Source organism: Paramisgurnus dabryanus, chromosome 2, assembly GCF_030506205.2.
Source record: "Paramisgurnus dabryanus chromosome 2, PD_genome_1.1, whole genome shotgun sequence".
In the NCBI taxonomy this organism is placed as follows: domain Eukaryota; kingdom Metazoa; phylum Chordata; class Actinopteri; order Cypriniformes; family Cobitidae; genus Paramisgurnus; species Paramisgurnus dabryanus.
In genome coordinates this window covers 51,680,315-51,706,061 of record NC_133338.1, presented here as the reverse complement: position 1 = coordinate 51,706,061, position 25,747 = coordinate 51,680,315, and the positions used below count along the sequence as shown (strand labels likewise).

General features: G+C 35.8%; 2 protein-coding genes across 4 annotated transcripts in view; both read right to left on the bottom strand.

Moving 5' to 3' along the window:
* The window catches only part of trip4 (thyroid hormone receptor interactor 4), an 87,305-nt gene extending 85,625 nt beyond the window's left edge, over positions 1-1,680 (bottom strand). For both annotated transcript variants that reach the window (XM_065261609.1, XM_065261610.1), the window contains exons 1-2: positions 1,519-1,680; positions 649-824 (exon numbers count right to left, since the gene is read on the bottom strand). In XM_065261609.1, coding sequence (XP_065117681.1) covers positions 649-824; positions 1,519-1,598 — 256 coding nt within the window. In that variant the 5' untranslated portion in view covers positions 1,599-1,680. The remainder of the gene's footprint in view (positions 1-648; positions 825-1,518) is intronic.
* Positions 1,681-3,199: 1,519 nt separating this feature from the next.
* Positions 3,200-22,990, bottom strand: chrna7a (cholinergic receptor, nicotinic, alpha 7a (neuronal)). Of its 2 annotated transcripts, XM_065261456.1 has the most exons (10): positions 22,804-22,990; positions 21,231-21,370; positions 18,606-18,650; positions 17,621-17,730; positions 17,047-17,126; positions 13,020-13,187; positions 11,859-12,053; positions 5,713-5,799; positions 5,429-5,538; positions 3,200-5,298 (listed from the first exon to the last, which is right to left on the bottom strand). In XM_065261456.1, the coding sequence occupies exons 1-10, from the start codon at positions 22,949-22,951 to the stop codon at positions 4,762-4,764; spliced, it is 1,620 nt and encodes a 539-aa protein (XP_065117528.1). In that variant the 5' UTR covers positions 22,952-22,990; the 3' UTR covers positions 3,200-4,761. The 2 variants fall into 2 exon arrangements, with proteins under 2 accessions (XP_065117528.1, XP_065117529.1); XM_065261457.1 differs by lacking the exon at positions 18,606-18,650.
* Between the last annotated feature and the right edge of the window lie 2,757 nt (positions 22,991-25,747).

The following is a 25,747-nucleotide window of genomic DNA, read 5'->3' as shown; positions in this document are numbered from 1 at the left end:
TATTTGAAAGGGTCATGAATAATTTTGTTGAGCTCTGCTCTGATTGGCTATTTCTCAGAGCAGTTCAGTAGCTCTATGTGTATGTAAACAGACCTTATGTTTAACCCTGTATCAGACAGGAACAATCAATTATTTAGAGATTGGTAATGGGCATTTCTTAGAAGTAATTCCCCTGAAAAAAGTAACTGTAATGTCAAGCATATAGCACTACCTAGCATCTAGCGCTAACTCAGCAGTGACAACTTTGTTTTTAGCATTGTAACATGTTGAGATTGGCTTGTTTTCCAGCGGTCTTTTGCATGCACGAGGTTTACATAAGAAGAAGAATGCAATCATGTTTGAGGCTCGCCATATGTCATTACAATGAACAGGTCTTGTATTATTCATCTAAGCATAGGTAAATACAGTTTTACATTCCATGGCACCTTTAAAAAAAAACATATGTGACCGGGAAATTGAGTCAGAATGAGTTATTCAAAAATAAACTTTAAAAAAATGAGTTAGTGTTTGTTAGATAATGTTTGAGCGAATACTCGTCAAGACAGATATTTTTAAAACTGTAATTCTGTGTATATCTAAACCGTGCACTATCTAAGAGCTATACGTGCATGCTTCAAATGTGTCAGATCTACATGTGTCTGTATTTACCCATCATCGCCTCCTTCTTAAAGATGAGACCAGGAGCATCAGGTGCTGGTGTCCGACATCTCTGCCATCGCTGAACCAGTTCATCTATAAATTCTTGCTTCTTTCCTTCTGTTCCTTGTAAGAGATCTTCAACATACTCCACAATCTCATCTGCATTCTCAATATTGATAATGTACCTGAAACAACAAGGCTAATTTAACATAATGCTCAAATGTTTTTAACATAATGCATAATGCTCAAATGTAGAAAAAAAGAGTACTATGGAAGTGAATGGGGCTTACGATCGGTTTGATTACAAACATTCCTCAAAATAACTTCCTTTGGTTAATCAGAACAAAGAAATTTATACAGGTTTGTAACAACGACAGCATGTAAATGGTAGTAGAATCTTCATTTTTGGTAAACTATCCCTTTAAATCTTATAGAATGTTAATAGTACATGTATTAGACATTGTAGTGGTGTGTACGTGCTATTATATATTGCTTACAATTGTTTAAATAAATAACTCATCTGAATCAAACTTGTTAAAGGCCTGTATGAATCATATTCATCTGCTCTGGATATTAATTCATACTCTTCAAATAAACACAAACATATATTCATTTTATGTCAACATGGTATCATGTACTAAACAATACTTTTTGGCACTTTTGGTTAATGGTTGAGGGCCACAAATTAATTTACAATTAACATAGCTGTTAACATTAAACACGACATCCACAAGGACAGCTTTATTACTCAATGGCAAAAACCTTCTAGTGTGTTGGCTAAAATATTCATTTTTACAGTACGTTTCACAACTGACGTACTGAAAAAAAGCTTTCAGAAATGTCACTTATGTGTACCGAAAATCATTAAACTGTACTTACTGCACAATGTCATCGCTTGCCTCCAAACCAAAACTATTCTTTAACTTATCCACAGTCCAGCGAAGTAAAGATTCAGTCATGATGAAGTTTATGAATCAATGAAACTGTAAACACACAGTCACACACTTCAACTATCACCCGTCAGACTCATACGCATCACTGAACTCGCTTCCGGTTAATGCGTTTTTCAAAATAAAAGCCTCCGTGATTTAAAACCAACCGTGTCGCTTATAACTGCATGGGTCATTTGTGTTGTATGTAGAAGAGTGTTGAATAGTAATTAGATATATTACAGGTATAAAGGTGACTTTAAGAGATATATTATATACATATAAATGTAAAAAAGTGTCCAATTTACATAAATTTACCCTAGATATTATAACTACGTGTTGGAAAGATAAGGTGGCTTTGAATAATAGTTGTCAAAGCTTTAAGTCTTCACTGTAAGTATATTAATAAAAATGGGTAATACTATTATAAAGTCTCGTTATTCAAGTGTAACGTTAGTGCGCAAAAGTTGTTCTCGTGTGGCAATTGTTACTTTTCGCATAAGTTACCTGGAAGAAAGATGGACCAATCACAGTCGGTTGCGATTGCTCTATTTTAATATTTTTTTCTTAGAAATCATTTAATCATTCTTATATAAAGTAAGAGTAATATTTAAAATGTAATATTTACAGCATACAATTACCCCAAGTGAGACCCAGTCCTGTGAATAGATTTTTTGGTTTGTTTTTTTGGCGGTCGACCGCCCCCTTGAGGAATAAATATTTATGGCTTTTAATTATGTTTACTGAAAAATGCATGCAGTCATTTGTACCCTGTTTAGAAAATGACATTTCCAGACTCTCCCCATCTTTTAATTTATATTTCCACATCCATAACATTATGGTTCTACTTATGTAAATTGGAAAAAAAATTTTGAATAATTATTAGGGCTGGGCATAGATTAATCTAGATTAATCTCATACTAAATAAAAGTAATTTTTGCATAACATATGAGTTTGTGCTGTGTGTAATTATTATGTATATATAAATACACACACATGCATGTATGTATTTAAGAAACATTTACATGTGTATATATATTTATTTATATATAAAAATAAAATATTTTATATTATATATAAATAATAAACGATATATAAATAAAAAATTCTTAAATATATATATAGGTGTGTATGTGTGTGTGTTTAAATATATTTATACACAGCACAAACTCATAAATTATGCAAAAAAATACTTTTATTTTGCATGAGATTAATCTAGATTAATCTATGCCCAGCCCTAATAGTTATATAATTCTTCATCATTAGAAAAACAGATGTCCTGTAGACTAGAGACCCAGATAAACCAGAGAGAAACACAGATATATAAAATAAAGTAAAATCAGTTTTGTCCTACAAAAATATGTTACATTTTAATTACACAGCATTATTTTTGCAGAAATTCTTCACCTTTTCATGATATCACATGACTGACTGATTTAATAAAATATACAATTCTGAACTAAATTTCTGTGAATAAAATGTGGAACATTGTCATCTTAATATTACTAGACAGATCAGGTTAATGCCTAGACAGATAAGGCAATACATAAGTCAAGATAAAATATTGCAGCATTATGTGTAACAGAAATAAGAGAAGTTAGTTAGTACATACTGTAAATATAACTAGAAGCATTTAGAAAGTGGTTTAATTAATCAGTGTAGATAATGACAATTACACTACATGCAGTCACTAGTACATAAATGAAGCTGCATCCTAAATCACCTACTTCCATCCTATATATAGTTGGCAAAAATCAGTATGAGAGGCGATGTCTGAATTAGGGGAAAAGTACCCGGATGACATACTACTTCCGGACAGATTTTTAAGTGTGCATATTAGGGATAATTTACTATCCCAAAAGGCCACGCGAGCTGAGCAGACACCAAATTTGAAAAAAACTCATATAAATAAAAATACCTGAAATCTATGAATTGGGCGGCTTTTTAAGCAATGTAGGTAAAAATAATTGTATCTCTTGTGATTTAATTATAGACAACCATGAGCGTCGGAAGCAAACAAAAAAACAAAAAACCGTTGTGTCCAAAACATTTACTGGAGTACATGCCATTTTCTTGTATTTTGGAGCATTTTAATTAAACATTTGCTTTAAAGGTGCAGTGTGTAGATTGTAGCGGCATCTAGCAATGAGATTGTGAATTGCAACCAACCGCTCAGTCCACCGTTCACCAAAACGCAAAGAGAAGCTACGGTAGCCTTCACAGGACAAACATGTTGTCATCTAAGACAAAATACACTAGTGACAAAACTGCTATTTTAGGGCTCTTATAGTAAAATGGCGGCACAAAATGGCGACTTCCATGTAAGAGGTCCCGCAGTGTATGTAGATAAAAACGTCTCATTCTAAGGTAATAAAAACATAACAGTTCATTATTTAAGGTCTTTATATACAACTGATAATATCTTTATGTATATTATATTGCGTTTCTGTCAAGAGATCCTTCTTAAAGTTACACACTATACCTTTAATAGCCTAAAAGCTTTGTTTGCCTTGCCATGTCGCGTGAATTCAGGATGTAAAAGTAGTGAAAACACAAAATGGAGTTTAATTTATACGGACTCTGAATGAGCCAAGTGGAATGGATTAGAGGAGGAAGTCAAGGCTGTAGCTAAAACGTGGAATGGAGTTTAATGTATTAGGGAATTCCTCTAGTGGAATGGATTTGATTGACAAGTGAACAGACATATGTGCTACATTTGAGAAAAAGTGAGTGGGTCCAATATCATTGGTCTTAAAAATGGGTGGGTCTTGTCCCGACCTTCACGTAGACGATAACACATATGTAAATTAAGATTGCGACTGTTCTGATTACATCATAGGTCAAAGGTCACATGGCAAAAAAAACCACTGCATGTATGTCCAAAATGTATTCATACTGCATCCATCTTTTGGACGAATCAACATGCAAATGACTACAAATGAATAGACTTCGCATACTAAACTGGGACAGTAAACATCCTAAAAGTATACATCCTTCTGCTTCATATTTAATCTGACCTCTCTACAACAGTTTTAGAGAGTTACAATTTGCTACTGAATTTAGTAACACTTAAAGGAACAGTTCACCCCAAAATCATGACAATCTAATAAAATAAAAATTTTTGGTTTGGGTGAATGGTCACTTTAAGAGGCTTCAAGAATTAAAAAAACAACATTTAAAGTGTAAAAATTCCTCAAGTAAAGAAATCCTTAGATATGGCCTCTACGAAATTAGGAGCAGACATTAAGATCCCGATGGTACAGAGGATGGTGAACATGGAAAACGCCATGAGACAAAGACGATCGATGACAGAGGCAGCAAACTTCCACTCGTTGCACAAAGTCTCTTCCTCGTCCTGGTCCTTGAAGCGCTTGGCTATGTACCGAACCTCATCCAAGATTTTGGACAGTTCAGAATCGCCAGGACCGCTGCTAACAGAGGGCGCCTGGGTCCCGGGAAGCAACACGTCCTCCTCACCTGCGCCCATGAGTCGGCTGCAGATGACCCCGGAGTCCGGCGAAGTGGCGTAGTGAATCGTGTCCATGCCACGGAAGCCGATGTACAGCAGGTTTCCGTTGGTGGATTGTGCCGCTCCGGTGCTGATGTTTAGATCCACGCTGGACAGACTGACGCGTGGCTGTTTATTGTGGCAGGCCGAGCGAACTCTGTCCTCACCGGGTCTCTTCATCCTCAAGAACCACGCGCACCAGTTCAACAGCACCACGCGGGTCTAAGAGCAAAACCAAATCTATTAAAATCTCTTAGTGGTGAGAGTCTCTTAGCCTCTTTATTTAAATACAACCAAATAAACATTTTGTATGCAGATTAGTTTATACATGGAGTAGAAATAAAAGCTTTACCCATGTTGGCATCTTTCCTCCATCAGGATCGTGGTAATGATACTGCAGTACCCAGACTGTGGCGATCACAGACAGCCCCACAATAACCATGGTGGTGGCAAAATACTGAGCTGATCAGAGAAATTACATAACACATCCAGTTCTGCTTATAAGTTTACCTCACCCTTGCAGTATCTAAATACTACATTTACATATCCAAAGAGATTTCAAGCTGAATTTTTATCAGTATGTATGTAATATTCATTCATTATAGGTTTTCATACAACATTCAACATTGGACTCACCGATTAAAGGCACAGAGTCTGATGTTGCTGGCATTATCTCTGCTACCAGAAGCATAAAAACCGTCAATGAGAGCAGAACTGTGATCCCTGAAAAAAAAATATTTTTAGAGCCAGCAACATGTGAATGGACATATACTGACACTGTATATTTGCTCCCAATCACGACCCCTACTATAGTGTATGTACAGTAGCCTATCACATGGGCCAAATAATCCAAATGATTGGGTTTTATTTCAAAGGTCCACCTGTAAAAACACTTGAAGAGCTCTAATGCAAAAGCAGCTAAATGCCACCTCCGTCAAAAATTAGATAATGATACTGACCGAATGCTCTGTCTCTGCACATATTATATGTTTATCAATTACTTTCGTTTGAAATTCACTTAATCCCAGCATCAGGCCATTCAGAAATACTGGTTTCTTCACAGAATCCATTAAAGGTGCAGTTTGTAAATTTTAGCGGCATCTAGTGGTCAGGTTGCAAATAGCAACCAACGGCTCAGTCCACTGCTCACCTCTTGCTTTTGAAACACATAGAGAAGCTACGGTAGCCGCCACCGAATAAACATGTCATCGTTGGAGACAACTTAGTAAAAAAGTTTGCCGTTAAGGGCTTCTGTAGAAACATGGCTGGACAAAATGGCGGCGGCCATGTAAGGGGACCCTTTATGTATGTAGATAAAACGTCTCATTCTAAGGCAATAAACACATAACGGTTCATTATGAAAGGTCTTAATAAACCCCTAATAATATAGTTTTGTATATTATTTTGCATTTCTGTCAAGATATCATTTTAAAAATTACACACTGCACCTTTAAACGCAAGTGCAAGAAAGAAGAAATGGATTAACGACGGTGCGCATTTTTGAGCGCTTTAATTTGATTCAGAAAGGACAGTGAAGACTTTTGTAAAATTAGAGATTTTAGCATGCACTTAAAAGGGTTTTGCAGTGAAAGACACTCAAATTTGTTAAATACCAATAAAATTACTAAATTTACATTTGTAAAAGTAAGGCATTTCAATTACTGACTAATAACCTTTTAATTGCCATTAAAGTGAAATTACTGAACCTAAACATATAGGAGCCTAAATAAAAATGCTCATTTACAAAAAAGTCAGATGCACTTAGAGGGTTTTGCATCTGAGCTCTCTACTTATACTATTCATTTTCATTAGCATAAACATTTAAATGAAAATGAAAATGTAAAAGTAAACAGTATCTATATGGTGTTTCTGCCTGAAGGGGGTTGTACACCGGCCGCACAGCTCAGTGTCGCGCCGCACTGCGTCGTGTCTAGGACAACTCTGAGGTATCGTAAACCAGAAGTGCACATTAAAGCAAAACTGAAGAGTTATTGCTCTTTGCTCCCCCTACAGGTTAGAAGCGTAATTGCTCATTAGCAATAGTCGTAAATACTGCAGCATAGCTGGCTCTGATTGGATTGTAGGTCTGCCGTAAAGCAAATTTTTGTAGTTTTCACTCAAACTACAGGACCACTACCCGACGGTTGGAAACTTCTTTAGTGCGGTTTTGGCCGATAGAGGGCTGCAAAGCGAATGTGAAAGTGCCATTCACCCTGTTTTGAGTGGATGAACCACTGAAACTTTTTTGGAAACGTTATTTCAAGGTAAAAAAAACTCTTTGGTGTTGCTTTAAATAACGCGAGCTTCGTCAGATAGCGGCAACTTCAAAATGCAAAATATACGTTAGCAGCTACGTTAATCGTTAATAATTTGGGACAAATATGATGTTGTTTAATGTTAAACTATGTGAGTGGCGCTCTGTGGCGCGACAGGGATTTGAGCAACTTCCTGAGTCGTAGCTGGGCGACGCGGACAGGCGCCACCTGACGGCGTCGGTGTGCGTATACTCATAGAAAGCAATGTGTTCACATTTTTTAGAACAGCGCAGCACTATGTGTGTGACCCCCTTTAGTCTTATTACAGCATTTCAAAGGGGGGTTAATGGTATCCATGACCCCATGTTTCTGTTACGGGCACTTCTCCCAGTAAAGCACACCCACAAGTCAATCAGAGTGAGTGAGAGCGTGAATAAGGACACTTATTAGCATTGTTCTTTCGAGTAGAAGTCACAGGCATCACTTTACGTGACAGCTGTGTTTTATATGTAAGGAATAATTGACGACGGGCCGTTGAATTATAAGAAAATAATGCACACCAAGGTGGTAATGCGGGTGTGCATTATTTTCAAATAATCAAAGGACCGGAGTCAATTATTCCGCTTATACCACGGTTACCACAAACATTGCACTGGTGCCTATTTTTAAGACATTTGACAAGTTAGGTGTGCGGTTTACAGAAAAATAATCAACACCCATAGAACATTTCTCAGCCAATCAGAATGCAGCATTCAACAGACCTGTGGTATAATTATAGAAATAATGCACACCCGAGGTGGTGATGCGGCCACGACAGGAAGCATAGTCAATTATTCCGCTTATACTACGGTTTCCACACCTCAAGACATTTATCAGATGATATATTTAAAGGGATTCGTCCGGATTTTGTACTTAAATCGCTATTGTGAGTAGGACTATTTCTTCGGCGTCTCATCCAACGGCTCTTTTGCTTGTTCCAAAACGTCAGTTGAAATGGGGTCATGAGTCACAGGCGGTAAGTAAAACTGCATCAAATGTTTGTGTTTTGCTGCCAGAAAAAGTGGGATAATGTTTTGTGAGTTTTGCTTGCTCGTGACTCACTCCTCCCCGCTGGATGCCTCTGGGATCTCAGGCTTTCTGGAAACAATCGCTAGAGTTGATCTGTCTTTTATAAATGTGATAAAACTAAAGACTTTTCGGAGATATGAAGGATGTAATACTAAACTATAAGTACTCAAGATTAACATGAGATGAGCAGAAAAAGCGTGTGTTATGTGCGCTTTAAGACAAACGCAACTGTTTGGCTGACAGAAAGTGACTACCGTGCACTTTAGAAAGGCACCTTATCACAAATTGCACACCGGGCGGACAACTGAAAACCTGATGATCTATGTGAACCCAGAATGATTTAAGAAACTAAATTTTAATACAAAACTTGAAATAAATCACAGTTTTCTGCAGAGGTGCTTTATAGCTGATTCCACGGTTCATATTTGACAAATTTGCAACATTAGCGCTGTTATTCAACTGAATAATGATAATTTTTCCTGTTTGATAATTTCTTTCCATTTACTGCAGTGAAACTGCTTTTAAAGTGTATAAAGTGCTACATAAATAAAGCTTATTAGACTTCAATGGAAGCAAGGAAACTTGCATTTCATTACACTGTAAAAAAATGATTTTCAAGAAAAAATATCTAAAAATTCCAAAATTAAGATCCTTTTTCTTGATGAGCAAAATGGCCCAAGTCTAGTTTTTAGACTAAAAATATAAAATTTAAGTGATTTTGTGCGTTAAAACAAGCAAAAAATTCTGCCAATGGGGATTTTTTTTGCTTGTTTTATGCACAAAATCACTTAAATTTTATATTTTCGGTCTAAAAACTAGAATTATTTTCTTGGGTCGTTTTGCTTATCAAGAAAAAGCATCTTAACTCTTTCCCTGCCATTGACAAGATATCTCGTCAATCAAGAGAAAACGCTTCCCCGCCAATGACGAGTTTTTCCGGCTTTCCGCAAACCGCTATTATCCACTAGGTGGCGCCCTTCCACAACTTTTTAAACCCGGAAGTATTGCCCTATGGCAAGCGGCTGCATGTCCGTGTCTGTTTTAAAGATCGCTCTGAATGGGATCTCTATGAAAAGTCCGTCATAAATATGGAATTATTTCTGCTTTTTGCTCAAAATGTGGTGTTTTTGCAGAAACCTACCCATATTCAAAAGCTGATTACAAAAGAACCACTGAAGATAGGATGAAACGTTTTTTTTTTTTTTTTTTGAAAGCAGAGGGTCTGTTCTTTCATTTGGTATATTGTATGTTTATATATTTGAAGAAGAACATTTTCTGGAAGACATTAAACTTTGGTGAAAATCATGAAAAACGCTGGCGCTGGCTGGAATTTTTTTTTTTAAACGCTGGCGGTGAAAGAGTTAATTTAAGAATTTTTAGATATTTTTACAGAAAACAAGACCAAAATACTAAGAATTGTTTTTCTTGAAAAAATTTTTTGCAGTGTGGCAACTTTTTTTTAAACCGCTGGTGGGAAAAGAGTTAAATAAAGGCCTGGTGCTTCCCTATATTGCCTGTGCATATGCCAGGATCTGAATCTTAAATAGACCGGCCTTGTTCTCCATTTAAATCTTTGTATATATTAAATTTGATCTCAACTGGACGTCCCGGTGCAGCATGTGGCCAAGTCCATCCCTGAAACCACGACACAGGAGACTTAACATTTAATGACTATAAAATAAGCCAGTGCCCTAATTACTTAAGAAAATAAGAAGTCTCATTTAACCTGAAAGTATCAGACACAGTCAGTTAATCCCTGGGATTTAAACTATTGATCTGCAGCTTGACAGAGACACAGCCAATGACTCAGTCTGTGAAGCGTACTGGTGCTGGCAGTCGCACTAATACCATTTAGAAAGGACAAAATGAAATCATAAATTGTGCCCTGCTGTGATTTCAGGTTCAGCCTCCATCTAAAACGGTGGCAGGATCCTTTAAATCCAGCGGCTTCGAGAACACACAGACGTTTGGCCTTCAAAGCTCTCCAGCCGCATTAATCACTGCCGCCATCTTTGGCAAGCCATTAATCTCACTACACCCCACTTACAGTAGCTTAAAGGAACGTCTGCATAAATTTTCTGCGGGGGTGCATTGTGCCGAAATGGATTTGCAAATAAAATATGAGTATTTATCACTTAGTCAGCAAAAAAGGAGTGAGCTGAGAGCAAAACTGAATATATTTTATAATGGAGAATGTGGAATTTATGCACTTCTTCTGGTAATGGCAGGGGTAGAAGTAAATCATATATAAGTTTTGATTTCACCACAAAAGTCATTGTGAGCATGTAGTGAAATTAAAACATCCATCTGCTTTTTGAGTTTCCTTATGCCACACATCCAGCTAATGCCAAACACTATTTAGTAACGCTCAGAAAGGCTGCAAATTTAAAAGGTACAAATCTGGCAACGCAACACAATCACAATATCCACCACTATAGTTTCACACAGAAATGATGATGAGCTTAACATGAACAAGGTCTTGTATGAACAAGCCAAAAAATAAATAAATGAAACACTGAAATAATCAAATAAAAAATGAATGATGTGAAAGTGCATGACTTTGAAATGACTGTGGTGGACCTTCATGAAGATGTAGCTGATGATGCTGATGAAATCAAATATGTGACCCTGGACCACAAAACCATAAGGGTCCATTTTTTTTTCAATATTTTAATAAATAAATTAATAAATAAGCTTTCCATTGATTAATGGTTTGTTGGAATAGAACAATATTTGGGTGCAAAAAACAAAATATTGAGAAAATCCCCTTTGAAGTTGTCCAAATGAAGAACTTAGCAACACATATTACTCTTGATAATATTACCCATGCTACTTATTAGAGCCCGACCGATAAAGGATTTTGAAAGCCGATACCGATACAAATGTTTGTTGGCTTTAAAATCCGATATTCCGATATATCGGCGTTTTTATATTTTTTTTCAGAAACGCGCAGCAAAACATTAACAGATTTCCCTAACATTAGTTATTTGTAGTTATTTATGAGTTTTAACTAAAATAATATGATAATGCATTTTAAAAAGGTGCGTGCACCCCAAAGCTTTTACGCCTGTGGCCGGCGCATGTTTATAATTGTTTCCAATGGAAGCTTGGCGTTTTTAAAATAGGCCAGCAGCTTGCATTTTTTTCCCGCGCTGAATGGCGGCGCTCTGCGGTTTTTCCACGCTCAGCTCTGAGCGCCGAGAGTTGAAAGAGATTCAACTTTGGGTGAAAAGCTCCACTCATCAATGTCAGTTCTCAAACGCCCATCCAATCACAGTGGAGGAGGGGCGGGACAAGTATCACAACAACCAACCGGCACACAGCTCAAGTATCACAGCTACCAAAGTGCTCGACTGAAGAAAGCTGGCGCTCAGCTGAACAAACAGCTGGCATTCGGTGTCCACCAGGTGTTTTCAGCCACGTTTTAAAGTTTTGGTGTGCACAACCCCTTACACTCACCAAGAGAGATCTTCTCTCCGGAGTCAGCAGGCAACAGAAAGACCAGCAGGGCGAGAGTAGAGATGAGCACACAGGGGATGAGAAGATTCAGACCGTAGTACAGCGTCCGTCTGCGCATAACTACTGTAAACGTCACATCGGGATACGGCTCCTTACAGCAGTCATAAAACTTCTCATTCCTGCGACCTGGAACCTCTGCAACCACATAAAATGGGGTGATGATAGGAAATAAATGCATGATATGAATGAAAATAAACAATATTTTAATTATTATTTTTAAATAAATTATTGGAAATTCATAATGTTTTTCCAGAGAGTTATTGATGAACGAGTGTTTTAGTGGCATGCAAGTACAATTTTTCATTATATGTTTTATTCGGTTTCTAAGTTGGGTGTGTAAGATATCAAATCCAATGCTATGTCATATTAACCAGTGTCTTGTTGACTTAAACATAGCATCATTTTGAAATATGTCTGTAGCTCTTAGCAACTTTTTTGGTGGGCTTGAAAATATTTTGACCCAGCGGGGTTAATTGTAACGCTGTGTTACAACTTACCCATCAGCATCTACGATATGAAAACCGCTAACATTAGCGTAATTCTTGCCTTTGTTTTAAATAGGCTACACATAAATATTGCAGGCTGCCAACAAAATAAATGTGCTTGTCATATCTTTAATATTGATTGAATAAGGTCACGTCAAATCATAATGAAATGAATGGCTAAAATCAGACTTTGATGCTCATTATCTCAGAATTTGATTTTGAAACTGTAGTATGGTTATTACAGACTGGGTCACATATAAAAAAAGTTTTCTCATAATTGATATATAAACAATATCCACTTTAAGTATATAGACAAAATAGTATTGAAACATTTGCCTGCAAACTTAATTTTTAGCAAATGTTACAACTAACCCCACCTATGGGGTAAGTTGTAACGTTTGCACTTCTGTCACGTTTGGTGTAATTGTCCAAGAAAGGTAAGTACTAGAAACAAACTTCAAACGTGTTTGTGTTGCTTGTGTAAAACTGTAATTCATCAAACTCAAATATTTTTTGAATAATTGAGCCCAAACTAAAAAGCGTTAGATTGTGCCCCGCTCTCCCCTACATTCAAGCATTGGTGTTTCAAAACATGGAACAACTTTTAAGACCCTACCCACAAGGTCCCACTCTCCATTAGCGATGTATCCAGTGATGTCAGCTTCAATCATCTGCAGATCCAGAGACCACCCACCATACGTCCATGAGCCGAATTTTAGATCGCACCTCTGACTATCAAAGGGAAACCAGCGGACATCAATGTGACATGTGCTTTTGAAAATACCTGTAAACAGAAATGCGTGGAAGATTTTTAATGAACAGTGATCATACTTATAGATCAATAGATAGTTTTTAGATCGGGATCAGGGAACAACTTCTGACTTTAAAGCCTAATAAAGTGCACAGACGAGTAATCCCTACAGCTCCAAGGGGTTAATAAAGTGATGCGATTTAGTAAGACAAATATTCATGTTTCAAACTTTATAAACTATAATAACTAGCTTCCATTAACAACGGCATCTTAGACTCACGTCAAGTCACCGCATAACGTATCCATGGCAACGAGTGTCACTACGCTAAAAAAGATGGCACCGTTACCAGAAACTAGTTATTACAGTTTATAAAGTTTGAAATCTGAATATGTTTCTTACACAATCGCACCGATTACCAGCAGAAGACCTTAAAGGATTAGTCCATTTTCTTAAAAGAAAAATCCAGATAATTTACTCACCACCATGTCATCCAAAATGTTGATGTCTTTCTTTGTTCAGTCCAGAAGAAATTATGTTTTTTGAGAAAAACATTGCAGGATTTTTCTAATTTTAATGGACTTTAATAGAGCCCAACATTTAATACTTAACTCAACACTTACTGTAACATTTTTTTTTTCAATGGAGTTTCAAAGGACTATAAACGATCCCAAACAAGGCATTAGGGTCTTATCTAGCGAAACGATTGTCATTTTTGACAACAAAAATAACAAATATAGACTTTTATTCCACAATTTCTCGTCATGTAGATCCGGTCGTGATGCGCCAGCTGACCCCACGCAATACGTCATGACGTCAAGAGGTCACAGAGGACGAACGCGAAACTCCGCCCCAGTGTTTACAAATGTGTTGAAAGAGGACCGTTCCTACGTTGTTGTATGTCAACTGATACTAATTAATGTCTTTGTGTCAGTTTATTGTTTACAATGGTCCGCAAATGTGCGTTTTATATATTTAACACGTGACCTCCCTACGTCACTACGCATTTACGTTAGGTTGCGCTGGACTTGACCCAGACGAAAAGTTGTGGTTTAAAAGTACATATTTTTTATTTTTCTTGTCAAAAATGACAATCGTATTGCTAGATAAGACCCTTATGCCTCGTTTGGGGTCGTTTATAGTCCTTTGAAACTCCGTTGAAAAAAAACTGTTAAGTGTTGAGTTAAGTATTAAATGTTGGGCTCTATTAAAGTCCATTCAAATGAGAAAAATCCTGCAATGTTTTCCTCAAAAAACATAATTTCTTCTGGACTCAACAATGAAAGACATCAACATTTTGGATGACATGGTGGTAAGTAAATTATCTGGATTTTTCTTTTAAGAAAATGGAATATTCCTTTAATTAACCCCTTGGAGCCGTGTGGATTACCTCTATAAAGGATGAATGCACTTTTTGTGGGTTTAAAGTCAGAAGTTGTTCCCTGATCCCTGTTTTCTACCCTTTCAAAGCTTAACAGAGGAAGGACATTTACTAAAACAACACCAAATGTGTTCGTTTGAAAGATGATAGATATATTTGTATCTCGCATTGCTTGAGGGTGAGTAAATCATGGGAGAATTTTGATATGTGGCTGGATATATGTGGCTTATAATAATTAAAAATATATTTTAAGACTCTAATTCACTTCAGACAGTTGGTTGTTCAGGTAAGGTCTCAGTATATCACATTTTCTGTCATTGCCTTCTTTTGCCATAAAGCATTACCATGACTTTTGATAAAGCTTTATGAAAGTTCAAGAGAAGGCAATCTCTCCAATGTCACTACAAAGGGAATTTAGTGCCGGGGCAGCACATCTGCTCATGAATCAAATGTTCATATCGGTATAAAGCTCAGTGCAGCTTCTCACTGCAGCAAACCCGGAGGAAAGGATGTTACTCAGGCAAATACACCCACACTACACTACACTGCAAAAAATGACTTTCTTACTCAGTATTTTTGTCTTGGTTTCAGTACAAATATCTTAAAATTCTTAAATCAAGATGCATTTACTCAATAAGCAAAATGACCTAAGAAAATAAGTCTAGTTTTTAGATAATAAAATATACAATTTAAGTGAATTTGTGCTTAAAACAAGCAAAACAAATCTGCCAGTGGGGTTTTCTTGAATTAAGTGTTTTAAGAAATAAGTTCAAGATTTTTTCTTACCCTATTGGCAGAATTTTTTGATTGGTTTAAGCGGAAATTCACTTAAAGGCAGGGTGCATGTTTTTTGACAAAACGCATTGGAAAAGGGAGTCAGGCCGAGTACCAAAACACACTCGTAGCCAATCAGCAGTAAGGGGCGTGTCTACTAACTGACATCAGTGCCTGGGTCTATCAAAAGAAGATCCAGATTCTATTGTGGTAGGGGTGTGTTTGTTAAAGGGATTTCAAATATCAACATTGGCCTTCAGAGATCATGCACTGCAAAAAATGATTTTCAAGAAAAAAAAATCTTAGTATTTTTGTCTTGTTTTCAGTAAAAATATAAAAAAAATTCTTAAATAAAGATGCTTTTTCTTGATAAGCAAAACAACCCAAAAAAACAAGTCTAGTTTTTAGACCAAAAATATCAAATTTAAGAGATTTTGTGCATAAAACAAGCAAAAAAATCTGCCAAATGGGGTAAGCAAATTTTTCTTGCATTTTTCTTGAATTTAGTGTTTAAGAAAAATTTTCAAGATTTTTTTTGCTTACCCCATTGGCAGATTTTTTTTGCTTGTTTTATGCACAAAATCACTTCAATTTGATATTTTTGGTCTAAAACTTGACTTTATTTCTTCGTTTTGCTCATCAAGAAAAAGCATCTTAATTTAAGATTCTTAAATCTTTTTACTGAAAACAAGACAAAAATAATAAGATTTTCTTTTCTTGAAAATCATTTTGCAGTGTGCACCCAGCCTTTAAATGTTATGTTTTTGTCTAAAAACTAGACTTCATTTCTTAGGTCATTTTGCTAATTAAGAAAATGCATCCTAAATGCGAGGTGCATGATCTCTGAAAGCCAATGTTGGAATTTTGAAAACACCTAAAGCACTCTGCCTTTAATTTAAGAATTTAAGAAAACACAGCATTTTTTAAAGTGTAGTTTCCTTGACCCATAAAACAATAGTTGAACAATAGGATGGTTATTCAGATAAAGTGAGTAGTTTTGGGGGGTACTTTAATTCAAAGCGACTTACAAGTGTGACTCTGGACCACAAAACCAGTCATAAGTCGCACGAGTATATTTGTAGTAATAGCCAACAATATGGGTCAAAATTATAAAAAAAATTTAAACCAAAAATCATTAGGATATAAAAGGTGTAGCGGAGAATTTTCTCGAATTTTAGAAGAGAACCGCCTTCTCCACTTTAAAAAAAAATGCAATTGCGCAACACTCCTGATTGACAACTAGGAGAACCAATAGTCTTGATGATCCACCCGGAAAAAGAAAATCCTCCGCAATACCTTTAAGTAAACATCATGTTCAATTAAATTTCCTATATATAAAAAAACATCATTAGTAATATGTGTTGCTAGTAAGGTCTTAATTTTGACAACTTTAAAGACGATTTTTTCAATATTTAGATTTTTTGCACCCTCAGATTCCAGGTTTTCAAATAGTTGTATTTTGGCCATCCTGTCCTAACAATCCATACATCAATGCAAAGCTCATTTATTCAAGTTTCAGATGATGTATAAATCTCAATTTCCAAAAATTCCCCCTTATTATAAAACAAAGCCATTCATCCTAAGACTATGCACAGTAGTAGTTTGAAGATTGTTGAGAGGTCTACAAGCAAAATTAAGATGAATGTAGAAATAGTGAATAGGCATCACATATATAAATCATCTTAAATGGATGTAAAACCTTTTTAATAGGGGAAAGCAGTATGTGAAATTGACTGTACCTGGCGGCAGGTATTGGCAGGCACCTGAAGAATTCACCAGAACATTGGTGTGAAAAGTGGCATCAAACCGTTCATCAGCACTAAGAAAACACAAGCGATATTAAGCACAAAACAATGCTAACTTCACCTTGAAAGAACACAGAGTCCAATACAAAGTAAATACATTAAATAAATGAATTAGTTTCGCACCACTGAGTAAGCACCGGGTGTCAGATCCGTTTATACAGTACATGAATGATTTAGTGATCGCATTTCTCCATACAAATTCACAAGAGCTTAATGGACAGGCGTGAAGGGAAGATTACATTGAGTAGCACTGCAGCATAATCAGCTCCTTAGGCTTTTTTTCAGTCGACACAAACAAATAAGGGTCAAGCTCTTGTGTTCCTCTTGGAAAAGTGCAAACTCGGTTTGTCCATTCTCTCAGCCAGCAGCACTTTTTCCGGGCAATTTAGCTTTCCTCACGAAATCTTCCATAAACACGGACTGAAAAAGCTGTTTCTCTGCTACCTCTGTTTATAAGCTAATGATACACAAGAGATGAGCAATAACTGCATGTGCCGTTTTAACAAACCTGTTATACAGTAAGATGTCAGGTTTCCAAATCTGGCTGTCAGGGAATCGGACACTCGCCACACCGGGATATTCTGATGTGTTCCACTGTAGATAATAATCATACCAGTACTGAAAAAAACACAAATCATGTGTTAACATCACAACAGCTGTGGAGTCCTTACACACTATAGCAATAATTTAGGCATTTATGGGTCAATGCATCTATTTATAAATGCACTTTGCAAAATGCCTGTATGTAAATGTCAATAAAGAAATAATAATAAAAAAAACATATTTCAACATTTAGTAAAAAATACCTGTGCCAGGATCTTACCGATATATAATAATTATGTTTAATCTGTATTTAAGCTGATTTCTTACTTTCTGACTAAAAATTTTAAAACAAAGTTTTGACTGAAAACATGAAACAACCAACAGCATCATTTTACTTTGAATACATTGCAAAAAATGACTTTCTTACATAGTACTTTTGTCTTGTTTTCAGTAAAAAAGGTAAAAAAATTCTTAAAACAAGATGTATTTTCCTGATGAGAAAAATGACCTAAGAAAATAAGTCTAGTTTTTAGACAAAAAAATAAATATTTTAAGTGAAATTGTGCTTTAAACAAGGAAAAATATCTGCGAGTGAGAAAAATAAATGTAAACTTTTTTCTTAAACACTTAATTAAAGAATAATTTTGCACACCATTGGCAGATAATTTAGCTTGTTTTAATCACTTTTCACTTAAATTGTATATTTTTTTTGTCTAAAAACTAAACAAAAACTTTTCTTAGGTCATTTTGCTCATCAAGAAAACAAATTTTGATTTAAGATTTTTTAAATATTTGCACTGAAAACACGAAAAAATACTTATTTTTTTGCAGTGTAGCACACAAGTACACATTTTATTCTGTATAATTAACAATCCACATCAAAAATAATTTACAGGAAATGTTCCTTTGGCTTAGGTTTTTATGTAGAGAAAGAGTAAATGTGGTCTTACCAGCTGTAACCAAATGTTAGTTGTAAGAACTTGATTCTTCTCATCCTAAAGATAAAAAATACAAAGTGTAAAGCTACTTACACTGCATAAAAATGACTTTTTTACTTCGTATTTTTGTCTTGTTTTCAGTAAAAATATCTAAAATTTTGAAACTAAAATGTATTTTCTTGATGAGCAAAATGACCTAGGAAAATAAGTCTCGTTTTTAAAGACAACTTTAAGTAATTTAGTGCTTAAAACAAGCAAACAGGTGTTAACTTTTTTCTTAAACACTTAATTCAAGAAAATTGTATTATTCTATTGGCAGATTGTTTTGCTTGTTTTAAGCACAAATCGCTTTAATTTCATATTTTTTGTCTAAAAATTAGACTTGTTTTCCTAGGTAATTTTGCTCATCAAGAAAATATATCTTAAAGCAACACTATGTAGGTTTTTTTACCTTTAAATAATGTCTCTAAAATTATTTCAGTGATAGAACAACTTTTAACTGGACAAATTGTACTGTTGCTGCAACCTGAGCAGCCTCCTAGCTGCTACAAGCACACTCTGAAAGTGGCGGTGGAGGGTAGGATACACAGCCACGCCCCTTCCCCTGCCTGCAGAAGAGTGTCTGATACCAGGCACTGTTGCGCTTTTCAACCACATGGGGCAGCTGTAAGTAATTTTTACATGGAAACTACATAGTGTTGCTTTAATTAAAGAATATTTCGATATTTTACTGAAAACAAGACAAAAATACTATGTAAGAAAGTCATTTTTTGCAGTGAACAGACAATTTCATTGGACACACAAACGTTGCCGCAGTTAGGCGCCTGGTCCGAAATTAACTTCTGGTCTGTGCTTGTCGGTCTGGCTAGTGGCTAAACTGACCTCTGGAACAAATAACAGAAGACGATGGGAAACAGCAAGCATGGATCACCAGTGTGTGACGAGAGGTTTGGCAGCAAGGTAAAGATTCAAGGACCTGTAGCTAACATTATAAATGGTTTATCAGACATCAGACGAACGCCCGTTGTTGCGGTTATGCGTGGACTAAACTTAATTTCCGGTCTCTGTTTGTTTAATGGTCTGGCTAGTGGCTAAACTGAACTCTGGAACAAATACCTAATTGAAAATAAAAAATGTTTTGGTTTCCTAAAGACGATCGAGGGGAGATGGCGATCATGGATCACCGCTATGTAAAGGGAGGTTTGGCAGCCAATCTGTAGTCTGATCATTGTATAATTATATAGTACACATTTTACACAGTAACGATAGCTCCATGTAGTTTTTTATACAATCTTCTTGTTGTTTATTAAGCTAGTTATCAGAAATAACTACTCTAAAAGGACTTTGTTGTTATTGATTCTTTGCGAGTTTTCCCAGTTTATTCCACGAAAGCCGTTTGTTTATGTAGTTACTGCTGAAAATAATGTGTTGTTTTTGTATGTGTATTAAGTAACATTTAATTTAACGTTAGCAAACGCTATCGTCCTGGTGTAACGTGTTGGTTTAACAATTGCAATGTTTGGGTCTACAATGTTTGATCATACATGGGTATGGATGCGACTGCTAACACACAGTCAGATTTGCGAAACAAAACCAACCCATGGCCAATTAATTCTAGCCCAAATACCAACACTTTATATTCATAAATAAAATAATCATATCTAAAGGCTGGACACGCCCTTACCCCATAGAATCTGGACCTTCTGTTGATAGACCTGCCCCACACATATGCAACCCAGGCAATGATGTGGATTAGTAGACACGCCCCTTACTGCTGATTGGCTACAAGTGTGTTTTGGTACGTGGCCCGACTCCTTTTTCCAAAGCGTTTTTAAAACATTGTGCACCCCGCCTTTAATGTTGACAGCCGACAAATAAAACCCTGGCTTTAACATTTAACCCGCAGGAAAAGCAATCCATGTTGCCAGTTTTAAAGGTGCTCTAAGCGAATTCATGCGTTTTAGGCCATAAAATTTTTTTTGTTTCATACAGTAAACATCTCCTCACTATCTGCTAGCTGCCTGTCTCCTGAACACACTGTAAAAAAACACAGTCTCTGTAGACAGCCCAGGCTTCACAAACTGCAACAAAAACAAAGTGGTCAAACCAACCACCACGAAACATAACAAAGTGTTTCAGCCAATAAACGACAAGAAGGATTTGGGAGTGGGGGTTGGGCGCGTTCATGACTCTTTCAGAAAGCACGGAAGGGAGCGGGAGGGGAGGAGTTAGCGCTGCTCTGTTTTGTTTGACAACACTTTGAACGACAACAGGAAGGGACGTCACACAGATTTTCGCTAGAAGTGCCATTAAAGTGATCACTGCTCATACTGGTTATTGTACTACGTTGGACCATTCAAATATGGCGGACGACTTGCGTATAGCGGCCCATAGAAACAGCCGCTAACAAATCTATGTGCAGTGATGATGGTAACGCATTTCAAATAACATGCATTACGTAATAATATTACTTTTCTGAAGTAATGAGTAAAGTAACGCAAGAATTACTTTCCATGAAAAGTAACTAAGTAATGCAATTAGTTACTTTTTGGGGGAGTAACTTAATATTGTAATGCATTACTTTTAAAAGTAACTGTCCCCTACACTGTCTATGTGTATATAAGACCACCATCTTACCACGTCCATAATCTGCATGAGACTGAAGCTGAAATAGACAGTGAGAGAGTGCGTGTCATTGAATACGGGTCGCTCCAGTGGATTATAATCTTTCATCAGGTCTCTGTAGAGTCTTCGCTGATGTTCACCCTGTAGTGACACTACAACAAAATAAACTGTGTGAGGGTTAAAGCATTTAAAGACACAGCTGCAGAGTTTCAGAAAATATTTCTCAGATCCTCAATGTGAACTGAATGAGATTGCTTGCAAATCAACCGAGGCAGCTGGCCCAGCTCATTTGGATGTACATCTATTGATCTAAAGCCTCATCAAAGATTTTCTGCTGGGTTTCAGCCATTAAACCTTCGCCAGTCACTCTGACCTTTGCATTTAACTCCTTGCCACTGTATTTCATTAAGCTAATACTTAGCATATTCCTTAGATTTTCCTGATCTTTACATCAGGTTAAAGAATATAGCATTATATGAAAGTCAAAAACATAGCTTAGACACCTGGCGTCTTTTCCAAAGTTTGGTTACTGCCCATCTCATCTCATTTTCCCAGTCTAATTCCCTTAAGATCACATCCATTCAAAATCTAATTCCAGCGAGGACGTCCTTTAGATTACATCAGGCTTTTAGTCTTTATCAAATGAAAGCTCTGATTCATGAACGTCATACAAAGAAAAAAGAGTAAACTTGCCAGTATCACAGACACAATACTGTCCACAAAGCATCCGTTGTAATCTTGAATTACATTTACAGGTCACACCGATGCCAATAAAATACAAGCCTGTGTTTGGACGACGTCTTTTAAATGCAAAATTTCTTGCTGGGTTAACACATTGCATATCTATGAGGTACACAAATTAAATTATAATGCAAACCCTAAACACAACAATACAGTACGGTGGGGTTTAAGAAGTGCAAGTGTGAGCCAAAAAGCTTTTCAATCAATAAAAAATCAAGTAGCTAAATCACTAAGCAAAATTGAAAATGTTAAATGTTTGACAGGTTGCATTGCTTGCATTGATGGACACAAGATGCTCTTCATGATATTTTTAAATCGTGCACAAACAACAACATCAGCTTTTGCACAAGTATGTGAACTCCATGCCAGCTGCCTTAAAGGAAGCTAAATAAAAATGACCAGTGAAGTTCATGTGAATTGGTTTTCTGCATAAACTCTAATTTATTGTTATGTTGCCATCGTTTATAATAAAGATTGTCTTAAAAAATGCAAAACAGATGCATTTTCACACACTGTATAGGATGACTTTGCATAGGCTACCAATGTAAACTGAGTATAAGCTGACCATCTGTATCCTCAAGGCAACAGTTGAAATATATGTTAGTAAAATACACAACTCCACGTGGACTTACATTTAATGTCAGTCAAATCTATGCATCAATTTTATCATCTATCAAATCTATGCATCAATTCCAGATAGGCCTATTAAAAATCTAATTGTGTTCATGCAGACATTTAACAAGTGAGCAGTAACAGTTTACATTGTGTAACAACAGAGAATCATTCAATAACGTAATGAAGGTGGCACGTGAGCTATTTCATAATCATTTATTCACAGACTCACCACTCCATAAGCACGCTGTGGTGGCGAAGTAAAGAGTATATTCCCAAATTCCCATCCTTATGTAAAATTCAGTACCGGAAATGAAGGGAAAAGCTCGAGGTGATTCTGTGAAATTCCTCAGTGCTGCTACTGTAGATGCTCTCAGCATCCACGAGAAGTCAATACAGCAGCGGTATCAACAAAGAGATTAAAGCCACGCCCCCTCCAACTTCCATCTCTCTCTCTCTCTCTCTCTCTCTCTCTCTCTCTCTCTCTCTCTCTCTCTCTCTCTCTCTGTCTCTCTCTCTCTCTCTCTCTCTCTCTCTCTCTCTCTCTCTCTCTCTCTCTCTCTCTCTCTCTCTCTCTCTCGCAAGGACACTCTTGTGAAATTAGTTTTTTTATGTCAATAAGGTTTTCCGCATGGTAATCGAAAATGGTAATATGAAAAATTGGATAAACTAAAAGTCAAAGTAAAATAAATAATTTTTAAGAAATAAACAAATTATCAAAAAGTTAATTAATTATAAAATAAATAATAAAATAAAACCAGTTTGTCATGTAGCCTATCTTCTCCAACTCTCGCGGTGCTCTCGTGATACTTTGATGTCATACACCAATAAAGACTGCACTGCCCATACATACGGCAAAAAAAAAAAAAATATCTGGCCCAAAATATGTTTTAAATTTATGCTAAATACATTTTCTAAAAAGTAAAGCTTAATTAAATAAATTTTTGAATTTGTAAATATATTTAGTTTTAACCTTCATATATTAGCATACATTTCAAAACGCATTTCAAGGGATTATTTCTAATTTTACAACCGATAAGGCAAAATATAAATATAAAATGTATAAAGTATGAAATGTATAATAAGTATTTATAACAAGTATATTTTTGCAGTTGAAAATATATTGAATTCAATATTTTCAAACATGTAATGTTTACAAGTTTGTAACATACAACGATTTTCCACCAATGCGACGTCAATATTTAAATGCTTTAAAATGGCCAAAAAAAAGACATTTTTATAAAAATATTTCAAAATATATTTCAGCACATAGCTATATATATATTTTTGGTTTATTTTGAAATATATTTAAAATAGGGCTGTCAAAAAAAATGTATCGCGAATAATCCCCTACAAAATAAAAGCTTGTTTTTGCATAATACGTAGTACGTGTGCATTGTGTGTAATTATATTGTATATATAAATACACACACCTGCATCTATGTATTTAAGAAACATTTACATATTTAGATGTGTATATATTTCATAATATATATAAATTAAAAAATATATATCAATAAATAAAAAATTATATGTGTATTTATATATACTACATATACCTACATATAATAATTACACAACAATATATTATGTAAACACAAACTTTTATTTTGTATGCGATTAATCACGGTTAATTTTTTACACCCCTAATTTAAAATTATATATGAAAATATATATTTTTATGTATGGGTGTGCATGTCCGGAAGTAGATGTTCTGAAGTTTGAACACCAAACTTTTATATCAAGCAACACTTTGGGCTTACATGAGTGTAATGGTTTTAAAACTTTATTTGTAAGTCCTGTGGAATCAATTCTTATCGACAGTGAAGGTTGAAGACTTCACATCATTCCAAGCTCTTTCACAGCGTCCTCAAGCTACGCGGTTATTGTTTTTAGCGACCTCTAGTGGTGAATTTTTTTCATTGCGCCTAATAAATTGGCTTCTATTATTGATTATTAGCCTCTCAACTCATATATAATTAGATACCACTCTTACAAGCATACCAAGTTTAGCAGTTTAGTTGTATTTACTAAAGCTGCATATTTGCAAATGTTATTTTAGTAAAAATGTCTTGTGAATTTGGTTGTTTAGAATAAGATTTCAGCTAGAAATATGCACACTACAGTACTTATATGCAGCATGCAGTATGTATACTGTGTGTGTAGTATTAGCAATTTTTGTATATACCCGCAGTATACAAACTAAGCTGCATAGTGGGTGGATGAGAGCAGAGATTGGCAAGTGGCCCGCCACAGCCCAGAAAAGCCAGCCAGACCTTTTAAACTCAGCAACCTGCGGCTCAGCATAATAAAAACAGCCAAGTGAATGTCAACATTCATATATGAGCTGCTGAAAACACAGATATTGTATAAATACAGCTGTTAAAGAACATGATTCTTTATGGGTAGGTGTTGAACTTTTAGTGTAAGATAGAAAGTAAAGTCTTACAGAAAGATTGTTCTTATCTTCCTCTATCCTTAAAAATTAAAAATTGCAGTTTTAATAAACCTCACACCAGAGGGACAGTTGTGACATTTAAACCATCGCCTGAAAAGGTTAGAAACACAAATTCTTGGTATATTCCATGTAAAAACACTTGACTGACTGTCTTGTTTGGACAAAACTCGTGTCATAAAGTTGTGTTAAACATAAAGCTTATTTTTTGCGATTATCCAAAAGTCTATAGAGAAAATTAATGGGCGAGGGGAACCACTGTCCTTCCAGGTTGGCCTAAAAAAATGTCATCCCTGCGGCACTCCATTGAAAACCGCCTATGAAGCTACTTCCCCAAAAGGATTTTGGTGAAGCTGACAAAAATGATGAATCTCTGTTTGTAAATCACCCTGCAGTTTGCTGATGTGTGCACACACAACCTGCTGAAAAACACTTGTCACACACTGCTGGATTACAGCTCATATCAGCTTCACATGGACAGATGGATCGTGGTTAAATTCAGTTTACAATACTATATACAGACTGGCATACATGGAAATACACTTTATAAATGCCCAGTGGCTTAGGTGTAACCACATTCTAGTAAATAATTGCAAACGCCTCTAAACGCATGTCAAAAATAAGATAATGATATGAACCAAATCTTGTCATGTATTATACATTTATTAAATAATTTTGCTTCAAATCTGCTTAATCCCAGCCTCAAGCCATTCAGAAATAC